At 36.4% G+C, this 18978-nt stretch overlaps 3 protein-coding genes and 1 non-coding gene across 4 annotated transcripts; 2 read left to right on the top strand and 2 right to left on the bottom strand.

Annotated features, from left to right (window-relative positions):
* The first annotated feature begins 1588 nt into the window (after window positions 1–1588).
* On the top strand, window positions 1589–2500 carry LOC109011497 (RING-H2 finger protein ATL80-like). The gene has a single exon (XM_018992742.2). It carries the CDS (start codon window positions 1747–1749, stop codon window positions 2341–2343), a length of 597 nt encoding a protein of 198 aa, XP_018848287.1. The 5' UTR covers window positions 1589–1746; the 3' UTR covers window positions 2344–2500.
* Window positions 2501–6804: 4304 nt separating this feature from the next.
* On the bottom strand, window positions 6805–6876 carry TRNAW-CCA. The gene has a single exon. It is a non-coding gene; the product is annotated as a tRNA-Trp (tRNA).
* Window positions 6877–6973: 97 nt separating this feature from the next.
* LOC109011495 (protein MULTIPLE CHLOROPLAST DIVISION SITE 1) lies at window positions 6974–9991 on the top strand. The gene is made up of 5 exons (XM_018992740.2): window positions 6974–7141; window positions 7247–7513; window positions 8328–8494; window positions 8729–9116; window positions 9578–9991. Exons 1-5 carry the CDS (start codon window positions 7097–7099, stop codon window positions 9776–9778), a joined length of 1068 nt encoding a protein of 355 aa, XP_018848285.2. The 5' UTR covers window positions 6974–7096; the 3' UTR covers window positions 9779–9991.
* A 1596-nt stretch (window positions 9992–11587) lies between these two features.
* On the bottom strand, window positions 11588–14695 carry LOC109011493 (protein PLASTID MOVEMENT IMPAIRED 1). The gene has a single exon (XM_018992739.2). It carries the CDS (start codon window positions 14453–14455, stop codon window positions 11852–11854), a length of 2604 nt encoding a protein of 867 aa, XP_018848284.1. The 5' UTR covers window positions 14456–14695; the 3' UTR covers window positions 11588–11851.
* Between the last annotated feature and the right edge of the window lie 4283 nt (window positions 14696–18978).

Below are 18978 nucleotides of genomic sequence, written 5' to 3'. Positions count from 1 at the left end.
ATGATTATACGAAGTGAGTTTCATATTTATTCACTTTTTTAAAATGATTATATGGCGCTTACGCACTCGTGGCTACAACTATCATTTCACAGTTGATATAAATCTAGCTAATTATCTGCCATGGAACATCTTTATTCGGGAGTGGTATTTTTGTATGAAAGTGCTTGTATTCAATCTTTGACCAATGCATATATCTTCTTTCTGGGAATCCCTGTTCACAACTTTGGGCCATGGCAATCAGGTGCTCTCTGATAAATATATATATATATATATATATATATAATATGTACCAATTCTTTGACCTCCAACCTCCTTCGGACCTCTTGACTTTTATGTCACCCACCATCGTGAATATTATATATATAAATAAAAGGAACAAATTAACGTACGTACATATTATTCTTCGATTGACGCATCAAATATTCTTGTTTGAGTTGTCGTGAATATTTCATTTCTAGTCGTTTTTGTGTACTTAAACAAGAAAATTAGCTCTCTCTCCGCAATTACAAGTGGTTCGAGTGACAGTGGTAGTTGAGATTAGGTATTTTTGTCATCTGTTCCAACGGTCCAAGGTCTTTTAACACTTCCACGTCTTGATCTCTCCCGCTACCATGTCGTCTCAAACTCAATGAAGAAAAAGCACAAACAAAATAATATATCAGACAGTCTTATTTATGTTTTACATACCGGTTTGATAATAGAATTTATGTCTTCCTCTTCATCACATTGTGCTGCCATGGCCACCTCCATTTGACGGCGTCATGAACGTGGCCGAGCCAACTACTTCGTGAACCAGGCCGAACGAAAAAGTTCTATATATCCTCCATATATATATATAGGATAGGGGCTTCGTTCATATTTTTACGAAACTGTGTATAATAATCAAATTTTCACAGTTGTAATGATAGATACAAAATTCTCTTATCATCATTACAATGTATTTAAATTTTTACACAAAATATAATAACTAATGTAATTTTTTCAAATTTTAATTCAATTTTTTTAAATTTTTAAATAATAATAATATTATAAAATAATATTTTAAATTTTCATCTAAAATTAAAAATTTTCATCTTACTATCCAAATCTATATAGGAGGTGAGTAAGACATACACATACCTCAATTCTCGAATTCAGTTCTAGATTTCTGATTCTAATCGAGATTCAACGGAAGTCCAATGCAATCAATATTTTTAAGGATCAAAATAATAAGAAAGTTTTAGTTGCCAACATAATTTACAACAAACTAACTAATTTGAGGTAGTATTTCATATTGTAAAATATATTTATTATAAAATAGATCTAACAAATCAATTAAAGTCACGTCGATTTATGACTATAATATTTCTAAAATAATAATATTCTTTATATATTTTTTTAAAGTAATTGTTATATCAAATCTTTTTGAAATCCTTAGGATGGTAGGGAGAGAATTTAGTATGCGGTTAAAATTGAGAGTCTAAAAAGATGAGTCCAATGGACATAAACAAATTGAACCAAAGAAGTCCATCGGAAGACACATAATTCAAATAAAAAAAAGACCAATTTTTTTGTTGTCCCAATAGTTCTAAGCAACAGATTCCTCACTATAAATAAAATAAAAGTCATTCCTAAATCATAATAATTGCACAGAAGAAATTGAAAACGTTAAGCGCACACATCACATACACTCCCAGCTGAACTACCTAACACACACACACACATTCTTTCCCACTTCCCCTCCTCTATCGTCTCCTTCACAATCACATGACTCGTCCGTTCCGGTTCCTCGGTCAGGCCAGCTCTTCCAACGCCACCGCGATCGAGTCCGTCGACTCGGTCACTGTCGACTCCGACTTCGTGGTGATCCTCGCTGCCCTTCTCTGCGCCCTCATCTGCGTCCTAGGCCTTGTCGCCGTGGCTCGCTGCGCCTGGCTCCGACGCCTCTCCACCTCTCGAGCTGTCGCCTCCGCCACCGATTCTTCTTCGCCTGAAACCGAAACGGCGTCGACTGCTCCGTCTTCGGCGGTGGCGGCGGCTTCTTTGGCCAACAAAGGCCTCAAGAAGAAGATCCTCATGTCCCTCCCGAAGCTCACCTTCACTGCCGAGTCCGCCGCTAAATTCTCCTCCTCCGAGTGCGCGATCTGTCTGTCCGAGTTTGCTGCCGGCGACGAGATCCTCGTGCTTCCTCAGTGCGGCCACGCCTTCCACGTGGCGTGCATCCAGACGTGGCTCGGGTCGCATTCCTCTTGCCCCTCCTGCCGCCAGATCTTGGTGGTCGCCAGGTGTCATAAGTGCGGTGTACCTCAAGCCGAGGCCAGATTCAAGGAGCGAGTAGACCATGCCAATAGGTTCTTGCCTTAATACTAATTTGGGTTTTTTAAGCTCAGATTACTAATAATAATATGAATATATTCCAGGATTTTAGGACTTAGCAAACGAAAATCATCAACATGATTTCTCTGTATTTGATAATTTGATTCGCGTCTATGCATTTTATGAACTCATATGGTTTATATGAGGGTTTCTACTGTGTTTCAGTCTTTCAAGCCCCCAACACCCCGCACACGCTGAAATATTGTTAGTATTTTCTTTGGGGTAAAAAAGAGTTAATTAATTAATGAAGTTTTAAGAAATTTATCCTGATTATATTCTTAAAATTAATGGAGGTTTTGGTAATTTTGCAGCATTTTTCATTGAATTGACTAATCTAATGAATTTAACTGTTTTTTTTTGGCCACTAAACTATCAGCTATTGAAATGCCCAAAAAGAAAAAGAAATTGAAATTGAATGATGGTGGGAAATAATGACTCATACATGACCTATTATGATTTACTTTAGTGAGGGCCATGGAATCAAGACCAATCAAATGGGACCCATTTAAAAGAATCCATCAAAACTTCTTCTTCACTACATGGGATTTGCCCAAATGTCAAAACACAATCCTTTTACCTCCACCAATTCTATTTTTGGAGTGTTTATTTTTTCATCCTTATTATTATTGTTTTTTCAAGTCTTCAATCTTTATGCATAAGATATGATGAGTTCCTGTTTAGAATGTAGTAATATGCCAAGTGCCAAACTATAAGAAAGATACAAAAAACCATTGTGCATTTAGGAAAAAGGTTTCACATTAGCCATTATAGTGTGATAGATTTGAAAAATTGAAAGATGACCAATGCATTAAGGGTAGATATTGCCATATATAGTAAAATGGGTTGTTTGAATTCATAAAGAAGCCAATTTGTTCTAATTTAATAGACCAAGTGATGGTAACAAAGGTCTGTAACCCACTAACCAACTACAAATAAATTAATATACTAAAGTCTATAGATATCATTAAATATTTGCTTCATGATCATCTTTAGAAGTGTCTCCATAAAATGGAGTTCTTGCATTGTGGAGGTCTCAACTTTTTTCTTTTTTCTTTTTAAAATATAGCATTTTCTTTTTTGATTAGTATTCATTGTTTGAATTCTTGATTTTGTTATAACGAAAAAAAAAAAACAGACAGATAGATAGATACATGAAATTATATTTATATGATTTAGTGGCATTTATGCGAGTTTCTTAATTATTATTAAACATTCTATATAATATTAATTTACCTCTTTTATACTAAAATAGCCCTATAATTCAAATAAAATTTTCAAAAATTCATTATTGTCTTGACTCGAAGAAGTTAGTGTTGGACCGCCTTGTTCTAAATGATAATTATTAGATATTGATTTACCTCTTATTCCTTTTTCTTTGGACCGTCCAAAAAACAAACATGGGTGGGCCACCCTAGTACCCTAATAACCAGTTAAATGGGCATCGTGTACTTATGAATCGGATTTTATTTCGAGTGATCAACAAAGCACAACTTCATAAGTATTTTTTAAGAAATATTGTTGGTTACTAAACCCCTCTTTTGTATGGTTTAATAATAAAACGTTACTGTTATGGTGGCTCTGGTCCTCAAGACCCAGTGACCCACTCCGTCAATATGGTCTGTACGATGGTGACAGTTTTCAGGTATTTTAAACATGGGTGGCTGTATAGCCACCGCTCTCAATCCCGTTGGTAATTATTGATAGTATAAAATATTATATTTTTTTATTTTATTTTTTTATACATATATTTTTTTAATATTGTAAAATATTTTAAAAAAATAAAAAAAATATTATTATTATTAAAAAATATTTACTTAATCACTAAGTAAAAAAAAAAAATATAACGAGATCGAGAGCGGAATCGAGAGTGGTGAGAATAGCTTTACTCTTTAAACATATGATGCTCTAAAGGAAAGAAATTATATTTTTCAATCTTTAAACACTACTAGCAAAATAATATAAAGAAAAGTTAAAAGAAGAGTTATATCGATCTTAAAATCGATGCGCGTATAATATTGTACAATAGACAGGTTTCAAACTTCTATATGATAGCATACTCCTTATTAGCATTCTCCAATGTCTGTTAACTTTTCACAGTGGAAAAGGACCTCCCACCAATCCTGTATAACTACCGAGACTTTGTTGCTATATTGCTTTGATTAATGAATAGAATTTGCTTAGGAAAAAAAAAAAAAACGGCATGCAATTTTGACGAGTTGGAAAGGCCGTTACAATGAGTAATCTCCTCCGTTTCCCTTATCTTTTGTGGGTTTGGATGTATCTCACGCAATAGACACGCATGCTTCATCTTTATCATCAGTCGCACCATCAATTTGCTCATCCTCTAAGCTCATATGGGTCGTATTCTTTTTGTATGGAAACTCGATCACCGGACATCTTGCCCCTAAAAGGAAGGGCGGTGACATTAGACCCAAAGGTACTTATCTATTATAATTTATGTCAATAATATAATTATTTGTAAAGAGGACTTTGCCTTAGTGATGATTGTAGCCTCTGTTAATCATAGTCACTTCTATCTATTATAATTGAATAGATTTGATGTGGTACATAAGATTATAAAATAGATCTAATGTACTATATCAAATCATATCAATTTATAAATTCACTCATTTCCATAGTTGTTGCATTATTTTGTAAGAAAACAATTGAAACTACTATATTTATCATGACCTCCGAAGTTAAAAGGATAGAGTCGGCTAAACAAGAGATTCGAGTCAAGTGGTGAACCGTCATGTCTATCTTAGATGTTAGTGTTGTAAAAGAAAATTTTGGGTCTCGCAGGCTCTTCGGCTTCTTCTTGACTTTTCTTTTGTAGAAAACTCTTCAGTTTATTGGACAATAGCTACTAAGCCCTCTCCTTAATTTTTTCTAATTATTATCTGTATTTTTTCATAAGACTTTATTATAGCTAATAACTATTGAAAAGATCATAAGTATGAGAATACCGCAACCATTTCTCTTAGCTATTTAAGATCAATAAATAAGTTAAATTTATATTTATTATATTGGTGATTGGTAAAATTAATAAATTTGAATAATAAAATTAAAATTTCATGTTATATTACACCCCTTCTTCAGTTGTCACAACTTGATACGTCAGATGTGACGGCAAGTTTGTAAGATGAGACACAAAATTCTCATCTCATCTCAACTCGTCATTATACATTTTTCAAATCCTTATATAAAATATAATAAACAATTTAATTTTTTTCAAATACCAATTCAATTTTTTCAAATTCTAACACAGTAATAATATTAAAACATAATAATTTGTTTTAATGGAAATAGTCTCATTTCATTAATGAACCGAAGTTATAACTGTGACTTATCAATACATAAAAAAATTCAGACTATAAGTCAAACTACACATAAGCTCTGAGGCTTCCACACACTCAAATTTCTTTGTAACGGATATTGTCTTAACTTCTCAATAAACTATCTTCTAACAGAGAAAGTATTCTGTAAATAGAACTTGAAGGCCCCTCTATCCTCCTAGGGAGGAAAGGTACGAGACACTGCTATAGACACTAAATCTAATAGTCTATTCCTATTTTATTAAACACTAAAATAACAAAAAAACAAATAAAACACATTAACAACTAAACTACAAAACCACAAGCCTCGGTGTGACCTGGACGTCACGCCCACCACAAGCATTAGCATATCGAGCCTTGACTGCACAAGCACCCAGCTCACGCACGGACACAACAGCCTCCACTAGCACATTTCCCCCCACTCTCGAATGGCTCTTGCCCCAAGATTACGTCCAATCCAAAGGCTCAACACCTCACCTGGGTCAACAAAAGAACAAAAAAACAAACGCAACAAAATACTGGAATAGAACTACAAAGAAACAGAAAATCAAAACGAATGAACAGTGCACGATGCGTCGACAATAGCGCGTGCAGGGTACTAGTCACTCGAGGTGGAAAACCGACGGTCAATCTTGGAAGTCCCGGAGTCAGGGAGTCCAGAGAAGCCAAGTGTGGCATCGGCAGAGGGCTCCGCGGTGACGTGTGATGGGCATACGTCGACAAGTTTCGGAGCTTTGTCCCACGCGTGCGAGCTACGCTCCACTTCAATGAACGCCATATTTGGTGGTCTTGAAGATCGGCGACTGAGTTTCATCTCGGTGGGGTGCGTGTAGGAGGGTGATGGCTGGAAAGACCCAAACGACAATCCTCCCTTATTGGGCCTGAAAAATAAAAAAAAAATATTACACAAAAAATAAAATGGACAAACGAGAAGGGGGAGGGGAAGGAGAAAGGGGAGGGAAGAGCCAAAACTCCCATCCCTTTCGTTCATCTGAAGTTTTAAAGGGTTTAAAGAGAAAGAATGAAGATTTTTTTTAAAATATAATATTTTAAATTTTTGAGATGAGATGAGATGTCATTCTCCAAATCTGTTTGATGAAAAAATTGGAAAATTTGAACCCGACGTGAATCGAACACGCAACCTTCCGATCTGGAGTCGGACGCGCTACCATTGCGCCACGGATCCTCCTGTTGTTATGTCTTGTATCTTAATATATTTGAAATATTACTAATTTTTCTCGCCAACCGAACGACTCCCCCGGAAGAACGAGTGAAAATGAAACGATCGATAGTTCTGAGATCTTTTAATTTTTCTCCAGTCCTCGACGGACAAATCGCCCCTCTCGTATGATACTGACAACGGAAACCCTATCCTTGAATCACTGTATAGGTACTGTAACTTATAAATGGCATCAACCGGAACTCTTCAATTCCATCCCATTTCTTTCCGGGTAGGCACTCCCATTTCCTTTTCTTTCTTTATGGAGTATTTCGCTCGTAATGTAACCCATATTCCTGATTTGGTTAACTTTTATGCTAATCGTGGCTACGAACAGCCAGTTTGGGGTTCGAAGCGTTCGAAATTAGTTGAACTCAGAGCAGATATTGGGCTAAGTAGTGGTAGGCCGAGCCGAAGCCGACTAAAGATCCACCGGAAGTTGTTTGTACTGAGAGCGGTTACCGATTCTTCAAGTTGCGGGGGAGAGGACCACAGTGACCGAGATGAGGCGGTGGTTAAGAGTGAGAGAATTGCCGTGATTGTAAAAGACCGGGTAACCAAATTTCAAGGGATAATCAGCTCTTCCCCTCCCGTTGTTTTCGTGGTAACACTTTGTCACTCTCACTCTCTCTTTCGCTTTCAATTCTTTTTCATTGAAATTGAAAAACCAATATATGAACGTTGCTGCTCCATGCCTTTTTGGAATATTCAATTTCACGAATTAATGGTCGTATGAGTTCTTTTTTTTTTATCGGTTAGTCTAGGTACATTAATTGGCATATGTAGAGTCCAGATGTAGCTCGAATAATAATTAGAGAATATAACCGGGCAACGATGGACACCTTCAGGAGATATTAACCACGAAAATGGGAAGCCCATCCATCGGATTTTTCTCTCCATATTTTCTTTTCCAGACATGGTCGTATGAGTTCTTAAAGGGCGCTGGTTACCGGATTCTTTGTGCTTGGTTTTGAGTACTGATGAAGCCGTGGCCAAGAAGGCAGCTGTGGGATGCCTATAGGTTATAGTGTAGTCAAAATCTTAATTTTTTTAATTAAGAAGAACTATTATAATTTTAAGAACTCTACAACAAGGTTACCCAAGAAAACCTAAAAGTTCATAATCCAATTTATAATACTAGCCAGCCCTATTAGTTAATGAATAAATGGATCAATTTTTAGATTCATTGAAAGTATGGTGTGGGTTGTGACTAGTCGGTTGATTCTGTGTTGGTAAATGTGGTAGTTTCGAGGGAGATGGTTTATGCATGTGAGTTATCAGAAGTACTTGGTACTGTTGATATTGAGTTTCTGCCATGGGAACTTCAGTCATTTTAATATTTTATTTATTTTTTCATTTTGAAGAGTAAGTATTGGCTATTCGTGCACACATTTACAGGATTTCTTTCATGATCACAGATGAATAGATACAGAGGGAGTAATTTTGCTATAGGTTTATGTATTGTGACTGCATTTTTGGTAATCGGTGTAAGATTATATGCCACAAGGAAGTCAAGGGACAGCCATCCTGGCTCTGTAGCTGATCTTGTCAGACGTGGCCAGCTAAGATCTGATAGAAGAGGCATGTATGATCCTAATCCTTAACACCTTCCTTCTTACCCTTGGGTCAATTTGTTTTTGAGCTTTGAATTGTAAAAGCGGTATGCATGATGTGATCTTAAGAGGGGTTTTTACTAAGTGAAAATGTACCTGTAACTTTTTGTCTGAATAAGCTGGTTTTAGATCCACTTCCAAGTTTCTAGTTATGTCATCCTCTTTGCACAAATAATGATGTGCTTTTTCTTGTGGATTCCACTCAGTTCAAGGCCTCTAAAGTATGAAGATCCATTCAATAATCCGTTGGTGAAAGTTGGGAAGGGCAATTCAACCATCGAAGTGTGTGGAAAGGTTTATCGGTTAGCCCCAGTAACTTTGACCGAAGAGCAACAAGCTATCCACCAGAAGAGGAGGTCACGAGCATACCAGTGGAAGAGACCTACAATTTTTCTTAAAGAAGGGGAATTGGTGCCTCCTGATGTTGACCCTGATACGATTAGATGGATTCCTGCAAATCATCCTTTTGCAACGACAACTAGCGACATTGATGAAGACTTAGCACAAAATAATGTGTATCAAAAGCATGGTGTTCCATTCCGTATTCAAGCTGAGCATGAGGCATTACAGAGAAAGCTTGAAGCACTACAAACGGTAAGTACTAAGGACTATGGTTACTACTAGGAACAGGGAAAATCTCTAAGTTCTATACCTTAATAGATTCACCAACTTTAGGGGGATGGCTTCTTCCTATTGCATTTCGAAATGATATGCAGTATCTTGGAGTTTGCAAACCTAGGTGCAGTTGAATAGTTTATAGGAATAGCTAAAAGGGCCATTGTCAAAAGCGTGTTTTGATGCATATATTAACTCACAGCTCTACCCAGCATCCATCTATAGGTATAGTTGACCATAGAAGTTGTTTAATTAGCTAGGAACGAACTTATAAAAAAAAAAATTAGCTAGGAACTTGAATTTAATTGTATCTATTCCGTGTTATGTCATTGCATGTGTAAATTGACGGGAGATCGTTGATTACTAGGGGCCATAAAATGCCCTTCCACCATGTTTCTTTCTGATTCTTTGTTTTATTTTTAATTTTTGGTTTATGGCAGGAGCAAAAATTCAATAATTTAGTGATAGATCCTAGAAATGCTAAAGATTTTGAGAGACCGTTCAAGGACCAGTCAAGGTCAGATGAGCAAGTAGAACAGAGCTCTAATAATCAAACGGGTGATTCAATGCCTCCCAAATCTAATTGTGCCCCAATTTCATTTGAAAGCAACCCATCCTCCGAGGAAACGCAGAAGCTTTAAGTTGCATATGGCTTGTACGAATACTGCGGTCACTTGCCAAGGAGGGTAGCTGTGCGGCAAACATTGTATTTCTGAGATTTTACCGAAGACAAGTCCAGATATTTCTATGAATTTCCTTCCAAGTTTTGTACTTTATGAAGGCTGGTCTGTAAATAGGATGATACTTCATCGCTATTCTACTTGGATTGCAATGTATTTCTGTTGATAGCCTTACCTGGTGTTTGAATCCGCGATGAGACAAAATACAGGGCCTGTAGGCACAATTGCACAAAATAATTAATATTCCGTATCAAATAATTGCAGATAGGTGGCTAAAAAGTTCTAAGACGTTGTTAAAGGTGTGGATCATCTACAGAGGTGGAGACTGGAGTGTTGATGTGTAGGTAACTATTATGTCTCCAATCCAACATACCAGGGCACTGAGCAATGCAGAGGCCACGATCTCTTGTGAGGAAGATCTCAGAGCAAAGGCCCATTGGCCATGACAAAACCGCAGAAATATCATATGTCAGGCTTCATACATGACAGACGAAAAGCATCTCAAATTCTTTCCTAAATTTGAGGATTTTAAGTAAAAAGTAGATGAACACTTAAAATAAGTTACCCATCATGACATCATTGATTAATGTTTGGTGTGGATTTTTAGACAACATTTGCTGATGACATGTAAACTTCTAGAACAGTAAATGAGCCCTCTGGCAATTGAATTGCAGGAAAACTCAAGGGTCCATGAATGAAAGAAAGAAAGAAAGAGCATGAGAAATATGGTTGTTTCTACAACTGCATGCTCTGGGAAAATGAAAATCTAACCGTCAAAGGGAATTATTGTAGTCGAAGAGACCATTAGCTAAAGAAAAATGCCATTTGTATTTACAATTTTTACTTACGTAATAATAGTATTAGTCGTTGATATGCTGAAAATTATTAAATTTGAAATGAAAGTTTTGAATTTAAAAAGAAAACTGATAAAATAGATCTTGTATGTAAAATTATAAGTACATATAGTACTGTTTTTAACTATGTACAGCTTATCGTGTCCGTTAAAATTCTCATGATAAATGATTTGTACAGTCTTAAATTGTATAAATTTCACTTACTCGTTTAAAAAATATAGATAAATTTGACACCCATTTTTTTAACGATAGACTTCATTTTTTGCAAAGAAAATGCGGACTATATCCCTATTCCCAAATGCTAAAAAAATATATATAGCCTTCGATGTTCACACGCCATGCACGTTGTTTCCAACTCTCTTCAGTTTACACATGCATTGTGATATTTACTCCTCGTACTCGTTCAAATTTCACGTTAACACCATCAAATTTTGAGACAGTACAGTTTTGAGACCTGAGACTCTTGAAGAATCTTTTTCATTCCTCTGTTACCTTAAGAAAAAGATAGAGATAAAATGACTACAGCATCTCTCAGACATGTCAGCATTGCATTCTGGTCAGAGTTGTTTGCTCGGGTTGGGATGTTTGAGCTTGCCGAAAAGTACTAGCCAAATGTTTTCTTAACAATAAAAGAAAGGAAACAAAAAGTACACAAAATATGCATTATATTTATTGAGTAACTCAATATTAATGAATTTAATCACTTTATTTCATAAAATAAGGTGCATTACAAACTTTATATATATATATATATATATATTACAAATGCAACTAGATTGTGTTTCCTATTATCAAATGAGATTGAGATTCTCTATAATTTTCTGACCCAAATAATTCTATAATTTGAGAGAGATAAATACATAGATTGTAAACCCTATGGTATTATATGTTGCCCGTGATTAACGAGGAGACGATATTAAATACAGTAAAGTCCATATATTATGTGAATCTCTCTCCGAATTATAGAAAGTATTTAAGTTAGAAAATTGTAGAAGATCTTGATCCATCGCAATGTTGACAGAAATCTACTTACAAACTGCATCAAATCTCACCCTCTGTTATTTTTATCGAATTCCTTATGTTGGGAAAAAAGAAGAAGCGATGTTGCTGATTATGGCATTGGCAATGAAAGGAATTTGCTTAATCTATATGTATGTGGAGTTGAAGAAGAGAGACTCTCCTACTGTTCTGCAAACTTGACGTCTGGGTTTCTCATGGGTTTGAGCCACATGTCGGCCATCACTCGTGAGGAAATGCTCCAAAACAAATCTTGCCCTTTTGCCTGCACATGTTTTCCTTTCTTCCCTGCTTTCCCCAATCCATGTGCAACCAGCCACTGCATTGCTGTCAGCCTCTGTTTCTCTGTATCCCATGCATTTCTTTTCCCACTCCTCCTTACCTTCAAACCCCCAACGTACAAATTTTTTATTTTGAATCTCTTTTCATCATCATAGTTATCTGCCTCGGTTGCCGCACTAGTGGCTTGAACAAGTGCAATCACAGGCCCTCCAACTGCCTCGTGCCGCCTTATTGGATCCCTCAACTGGATCATCACTGCTATTATGATATCTGCCGCTCCATCTCCTGTCTCGCCATCAGAAGTAGCCAAGCTCTGTTGTTTTATCCAATGCTCAAGTGGCACAGCAGAAGCCAGGGGATGGTTTTGATCATTTCCAACAGTAGCAGCCTTGCTATTGAGTGGAGAAACGTCAAATGGAGCTTCTTCCTCGGCCATTTCGGCCTGAATTTTCAGAGCTTCGACTGCCATGGCCTCGATCTTCTGCATCGAGAATGCCAGAACCTCCTCTGCTGTTAATGGTTCCTCATTCACATTCCAAATCCCAGTCGAAATCCTGTCTTTCCTACCTGTACTCATCGCGGTTGCCATGAGCTTTACCGCAGCGATTGTACGAGCAGCACTTGAGTTAGCGCCTTCCTTGTTTCTCCCTTGGATGATTGCAGAAGCAATTCCTTCAAAAGCTATCTGTTCTGAAGTTTTACCCATCAGATCATCCAAGGGCATCAGAGAAAAGATCTGAGAGCTAAGTTCATCAAACCCCATAGCTGCCATCCTCAGGAACAATTCAACCCCACTTGTGGATTGACATGCCGGCAAGACATATGGTTTTGATATTTGCATGGCTAGCTTTGGAGAGTCTTTCCTCGCAACTTCAGTATCAAGAGGATTCATGGCAGCTAAGTAGCCTCCATCCCTTGTTTGGACCACACAGCCTAAGCCCTTGCCAAGATCTGGGAGGTACACTTTGGATTCGGATTCTGTATAATCCGCGGCTCCTTCAAGCTGGAGAGGGGGAATTTCATCAGGTTGCTTGAATTTATAATTGCTAGTTTTCTCCTCCTCAAGCAACTGAAGAAATTCCCTTGTCACGTTTTCTTCGTCTGCGTCCAGTCTTTGCGAATCTGTTTCTTCCTCTGTCTTGACAATTTTTTCGTCTCCCATCATAGACTCGAGCGCTTTTATTTGTTGAGCAATTGAATCAAGTTCGGTCAATCTTATGAGATGTACCTGATCATGCACAATCTCTTTGACAACCTCGCTTGAAACTGATTTTGCTTCAGTAGACTTTTCGGATTGCCCGTCTGCATCATCCTGTCGTTCTTGAACCTCAACGCCTTTATCCACGACTTCAAAGTCAGGAAGATCAAGATCTTCCATCTTTGTTTCTGGTTCTTCCAACTTTGGAACAGAGGGAGAGGGAGCTGGCTCTGGCTCTGGCTCGTCGAGATGAAAATCATCAATTCCTTGAAGTTCTGCCGTTGCTGCTGTCTGTGAAGGAGTCCAAGGTTCCTTTCGGCTTGACAACCTTGGACTGGGAACACTGAAGGATGTCTTCGACTGCTTGCGTGCAAAAGAAGAAGCATTCTTGGCTTTGCCTGACCTTAATTCCTCAGCCTGACTATAGATTCCAATCCCTCCATCTTTCTCCATAATCTGGAACCCCAGTTTCAATACCAGTTCTCCTCCTTTTGCCTTCCCTGAAAGATTGAAACTTGTGTCCCACTGCCGAACCCGTGTGCCTTCGTAGCTCTTCTCCACTGATTCCTGAATTAGCTGGCTTAAATCCACAGAGCTTCTCCCGAAATCAAGCTCCACAGCATCAACTGCAAACACATATATCCAAAATGGCCGTGGCTCAAATTTCAGCGGCTTTCCGGCACTCCCCGAACCGCAATAGACATGGCACTTTACGAACAAGGTCTCTTCAAAATCAGCAGCTCCCTGAGAGACCCTTGATGGCATTGTATGAACCGCTCCATCCTTTGTTTCCTTCTTTCTAACACAGACTGAGAGCCGAAGGCCATTCATTGAAGTTGGAAGGCCCTGGACTGAGACAACTTCGACAGAAAACAAGCAGCTCAATTTATGCATTCCAATATGAGAAAGAGCTCTTATTGGTTTCCAGTTCCAAATTCCCTTCTTCTCTGCTGACGAAGCTGCTCTTTCATCCAACCTCTTGACCTCCGGCTGTTTCGCTATCTGGGCTATATGTTTATTCTCGTTTTCATCATTAGGCTTTGGCTTGGAACGCCATGGAGACAAGGACATACGTCTTCGTAGCCTGTTACTGGGTTTCTCCTCGATTTTAGCCGGGGCAGTCTCATCAGCGGATGGAATTGAAGGAACTGAACTTCGAGGAAGAGCGAGGGAGGCAGTTCTTCGAGTGGTGGAAATATGGGATTGGTAAAGTGATTGGCTGAGCTCCTCAAGTTCTTCCAAGAGCTGATTATTGGCATTCTTCCCGCCGGATAATTCAGCTGCCATGGTTGAAGAATAGGCAAGCAAAGAAGACAAGGATGATGCAACAGTAGATGGTGTTGACGATATTGAAAGTTCAAGCAGAAAGTTGGAAACTGGAATGAAGGAGAAGATAAGCGGTTCAGAAGGTCGAATGGTTATGAGGTGGAGAAACTGCCATAAAAATGGTTATGAATGTGGCAATGGTTGGTTCTTTTATGAACCAGGAAATTGTGTGAAGGATAAGAGATGAACGTTTAGTGTTCCCTCTCTCTCTCTCTCTCTCTCTCTCTCTGTGAAAAAGACTTGATTGGAATTAATTAAGTGCCCATCTCCTCACACACATTTTATTTGTTTGTTTCTGGTGCGTTGTATTTCTTGCTCATATTTCCAGCGAAGCTTCCTTCATTTCTTCACTATTATCCTCCCAAGGGTTGTTCTGTTAGGTAAGTTTGGATATAGTGATATTATTTTATTATTATAATTATTTTAAATTATGATATAAAATATAATAAATAATTTAATTTTTTTAAATTTTAAAATAATAATATTAAAAAATAATATTATAATAATATTTTATTTAACTTATTTAAAATCCTCTCGTTTCATCTCGCCTCATTTTATCCAAAATCATTTAACTAACAAACCAACCTTAAATTATTTTGATTTGACAAGGCTTTACTTCTGAGTTCAAAGTTTTGGATGGATCCGATCGGTTTGGTTAAGTCTGTGTTTTAAATAATTTTATTTTTTATCACTGATAATCAATAATCCACGTGGGTGTTTCCAGATGAGCTTCACAAGTTGGCTGCATCAAGTGGCAACAGACCACCCAGTCAGATCAGCCTCCCTTCAAATACCATACCATACCAGTTACTATTCATTATTGTAATAAATGAATGCCCATGTGTTTAATTTAACGACTTTATGTAGCATCCATGCCAAAATAATGTTCTTTCGAGTCTTTTCCTTTCGTTTCGGTAGAGAATCATAAGCTGTTGTGAGCTTGAGATAATGATCCCTATAGAATGTTCAGAATAATGCACAAAATCTTGGCACTTCTGCTGGACATGGATTCGTCGGAGTTAATCATGCCGTTCTCCTTTTGGATGTGAGAGGGCAGAAAGCTTGGACCTAGAGGATGCCATGCTAATTACACTGGTTTGAAATTCAGTGCACAGTATCCCAGAAAGCCAGGAACTTTCTGATAAAAAATGGAACCGGGTCCTAAACTTTGGATTTTTGGGGTCAGTCTTTAGAAGACATCGTAAGTGCCCTTTTATTTAGAAAGCATTTCATCTTATTTTAAATTTTAAAATAATAATAATATTTTTTTTTAACTTTTATCTTTTATCTAAAAATTATCTCATCTCATCTCAAAATCCAAATCAACCCTTAATTTGGATGGATAGAATTGATATTTTGATGCTGTGATTCTGAGTCTCTGACCATGTGACATGAAGAGTTTGTATTAACCATCCAGAGAGGTAATTTAATTGATGGTGGAGGGTCCTAAAAATGTTGCAAAATTCAGAAAACTTTGGGAGTAGAGAGACCAGAGGGAATGGTGCAAGAACAAACAAGAGAAAGCAACAATGGAAGCTGCCTCTTGAGCAAAACGTGTAAAAGTAGAGCGATTTGGAGAGTGGTCCTCTCTGTTTTTGGAATGATGAGAATTTAATGAGATCTCGTGCAAGAGGGTGAACATTAATGTGTTTCCCTTGAAAAGACGCAACATGGAAGACTCCGAATTAAAAACCCCTATCATCCTCCAGAGGAAGTTGCAACGTTTTAGTGGTACATGAGGGAGGTGACAGTCGACTTTCATGGAATATATAAATTTATGAAGATTGGACTTCAACATGTTTGATATTATTCCTTTTAATTTCATGTAACATATGGTCTTGAATTTAGAATATAAGACTTGTTGGAGGAGAGATTGAGTGTGAAGCGTCATGTTGTAAGACATATATCTCTCATCTAACATTTCCGATTTTAACAATAACTTTGTCCAAACAGATCAACTTAAAATCGAAGAAGCTTTTATAAACTACTATATAAGATTAGTAACAATATCGTAGAGATTATTCGGAAAATAAAGATAGAGTTTTAAAATCACGATTTTTTCTTTCAATACATGGTTTAGATGAATATTTTAAAGATGATAAAGTGACATTAAAAGCTTACTTTGAGTATAACGTAAGGAATAATGACATATATAAGTATCTTTTATACAAAAGTATATTATACTATAAAAGATAGAAATTTTAAAATTGCGATTTATTTTTTTAATAAATAGTTTAGACATATAACGTAAGGAATAATGTTTAAGGAATAATGTTTAGTTTAGACAATTTTATTTTTTAAAATTGTGATTTATCTTCAATTATAACGTAAGGAATAATGACATATATAAGTATCTTCCGCCCAGCCCCCGCATGGGCGGGCTGGCCCCCGCGTCCCCGCCCATATAGAGGGTAGGCACCCCGGAGGCCCCCCCCCCCCCCCATAGCCTCACATTAAAAATTTTTTTTTATTTATATATATTAAATAAATATATTGTATATAGATATACACAATTTATAAAAGACTCAAAATTATATTCAAGTCATTTGATTGCTTTAGCCTCCTAGACCAATCTTTATATAGGAGGTCAAGGCAATACAATAGTCATCTTTAAGCAATGTGGGACTTAGTCAAAATCTAACTCTAATGAGTTTAAATTTTTTTTATATTTATAAAATTTAATTTATTATTTAAATTATATTATAATTTTGGTCTAAAAAAATATTTTTAGACAAAAAAATTTTTTTTTTAACATAATGGCGGGGAGGGGCGGATGGGGTTTTCCCCCTCCGGGAAAAAACCCCAACACCGCATGAGCGGCGGGGATGGGGTGCCCCCGCCCGCACCATGCGGGTAGCACCCCTATGATAAAGTGACTTTGAAACCTACTTTAAATATAGCACAAAGAACAATGATATATATAATTTTTAAATATATAAATTTCGTGCAACTCTCTTGTATAAAAGTAGACTATATTATAAAAAAAAAATGTAAAACATTTGATTTTTATTCGTAAAAATAGAATCTAATTTTTTTTTATTATATAAAAAAAACTTGCGTAAAACACGTCCATTTGTAACATGCTCCTAACTAGGGCTGTAATCAAGTCAAGTAGAGCCGATTTTTGAACTGTCGAGCTCGACTCGATTAAGAAAACTCAAGATCGAGCTCGAGACTTTTACTTTTTTCCTGCCCAAGCTCGGCTCGATAAGTCAAGACTTCAGATTGAGCTCGAGCTCGATCTTCAACATAAAAACGAGCTCGAGCCAAGTCGGCTCGACTCAATTTGTGTTTTTTTATTTTTATTTATATAAATTAATAAAATAAAATATTAGAGAAATAAAAAATGCATGTAAGATAACTTAATTTTTTTTTCATTGTATCCATTTATAATTTAAAGAATCAATGAACGAGCTAATGCTAGTAATTTAGAAATATACACGGGCCTTCAAATAAAACCACAAAAGAAAAACAGTTATTTACGTTTAGAAAATTGAAAAAAGAAGAGAAAATATTGACCTATCAAATCTAATTAAGATAAGAGTGCACGTCGAATAGAATATTTGGAATTATTATTTTATAGTATCTCTACCACCATTAATGGTTAAAAAAATTATTTCAAATAAACAAAATACATGTAAAGAGACTTCAACGTTTAAACTACATCAAACTTTGAAATCTCACATAATTCTACTAATAGGATTTGTCATATATTTCTACTTCCATGCATTTTTTTTTATCAAAATTATTTAACCATAGCAAATATGTCCATAGAGATTTGACAAATAACACATTTTAACATAAATCAATTTTGTCAAACTCCAGCCCATACTATCATTTTTCAATCATGTTCATAACTTTGATAAAAGTCAGCTCATAATATCATGTTTCAAAATATTAACTATAATATGAAAGGACCCTGCATATATGCTAAAAAAATATTTATAGAGTACTTTTACTCCCCTACGTACACAAGTTTGAATTATGCATAATTCTATAAAAGTGTTGCATTGCATAGCATCCATCCATAAGCTTCAATTATGGCAATACAATTTCTGCCGATTCCAACTCATCCTACAAAATAAAAATAATCACATATCATTCTACTTTAGAAAATAATTAAAGTGTTCATGAAAGTGATAGTTTTTTTTTTTTAATGAAAGTGACACTTACTTTTAGTTCTTTCTTAACTCCATGGCGTGCTCTAACCCAATCTGTTCCACATAGTAGTATTTGAACTGTTTTAGTTGCCAAAGATGCCTGATATGAATCGATAACTCTACCACCAGCACTAAATGCGGACTCTGAAGCAACTGTAATTATATGAATTGCTAATATGTCATGTGTCATCTTAGACAAGATTTTATATTTGAGATTATTGACTTTCCACCATTCTAAAGCATCAAACTTTGCATTAATACCTTCCTTACATATGTAAACACCCTCTTCCGAATATACATCCAAGTCTGACTTAATAGGCTGAA

This window comes from Juglans regia, chromosome 11 (assembly GCF_001411555.2).
Source record: "Juglans regia cultivar Chandler chromosome 11, Walnut 2.0, whole genome shotgun sequence".
Lineage (NCBI taxonomy): Eukaryota > Viridiplantae > Streptophyta > Magnoliopsida > Fagales > Juglandaceae > Juglans > Juglans regia.
The sequence above is the reverse complement of the archived record's forward strand: the minus strand, read 5'-3'. Positions and strand labels throughout refer to the sequence as shown.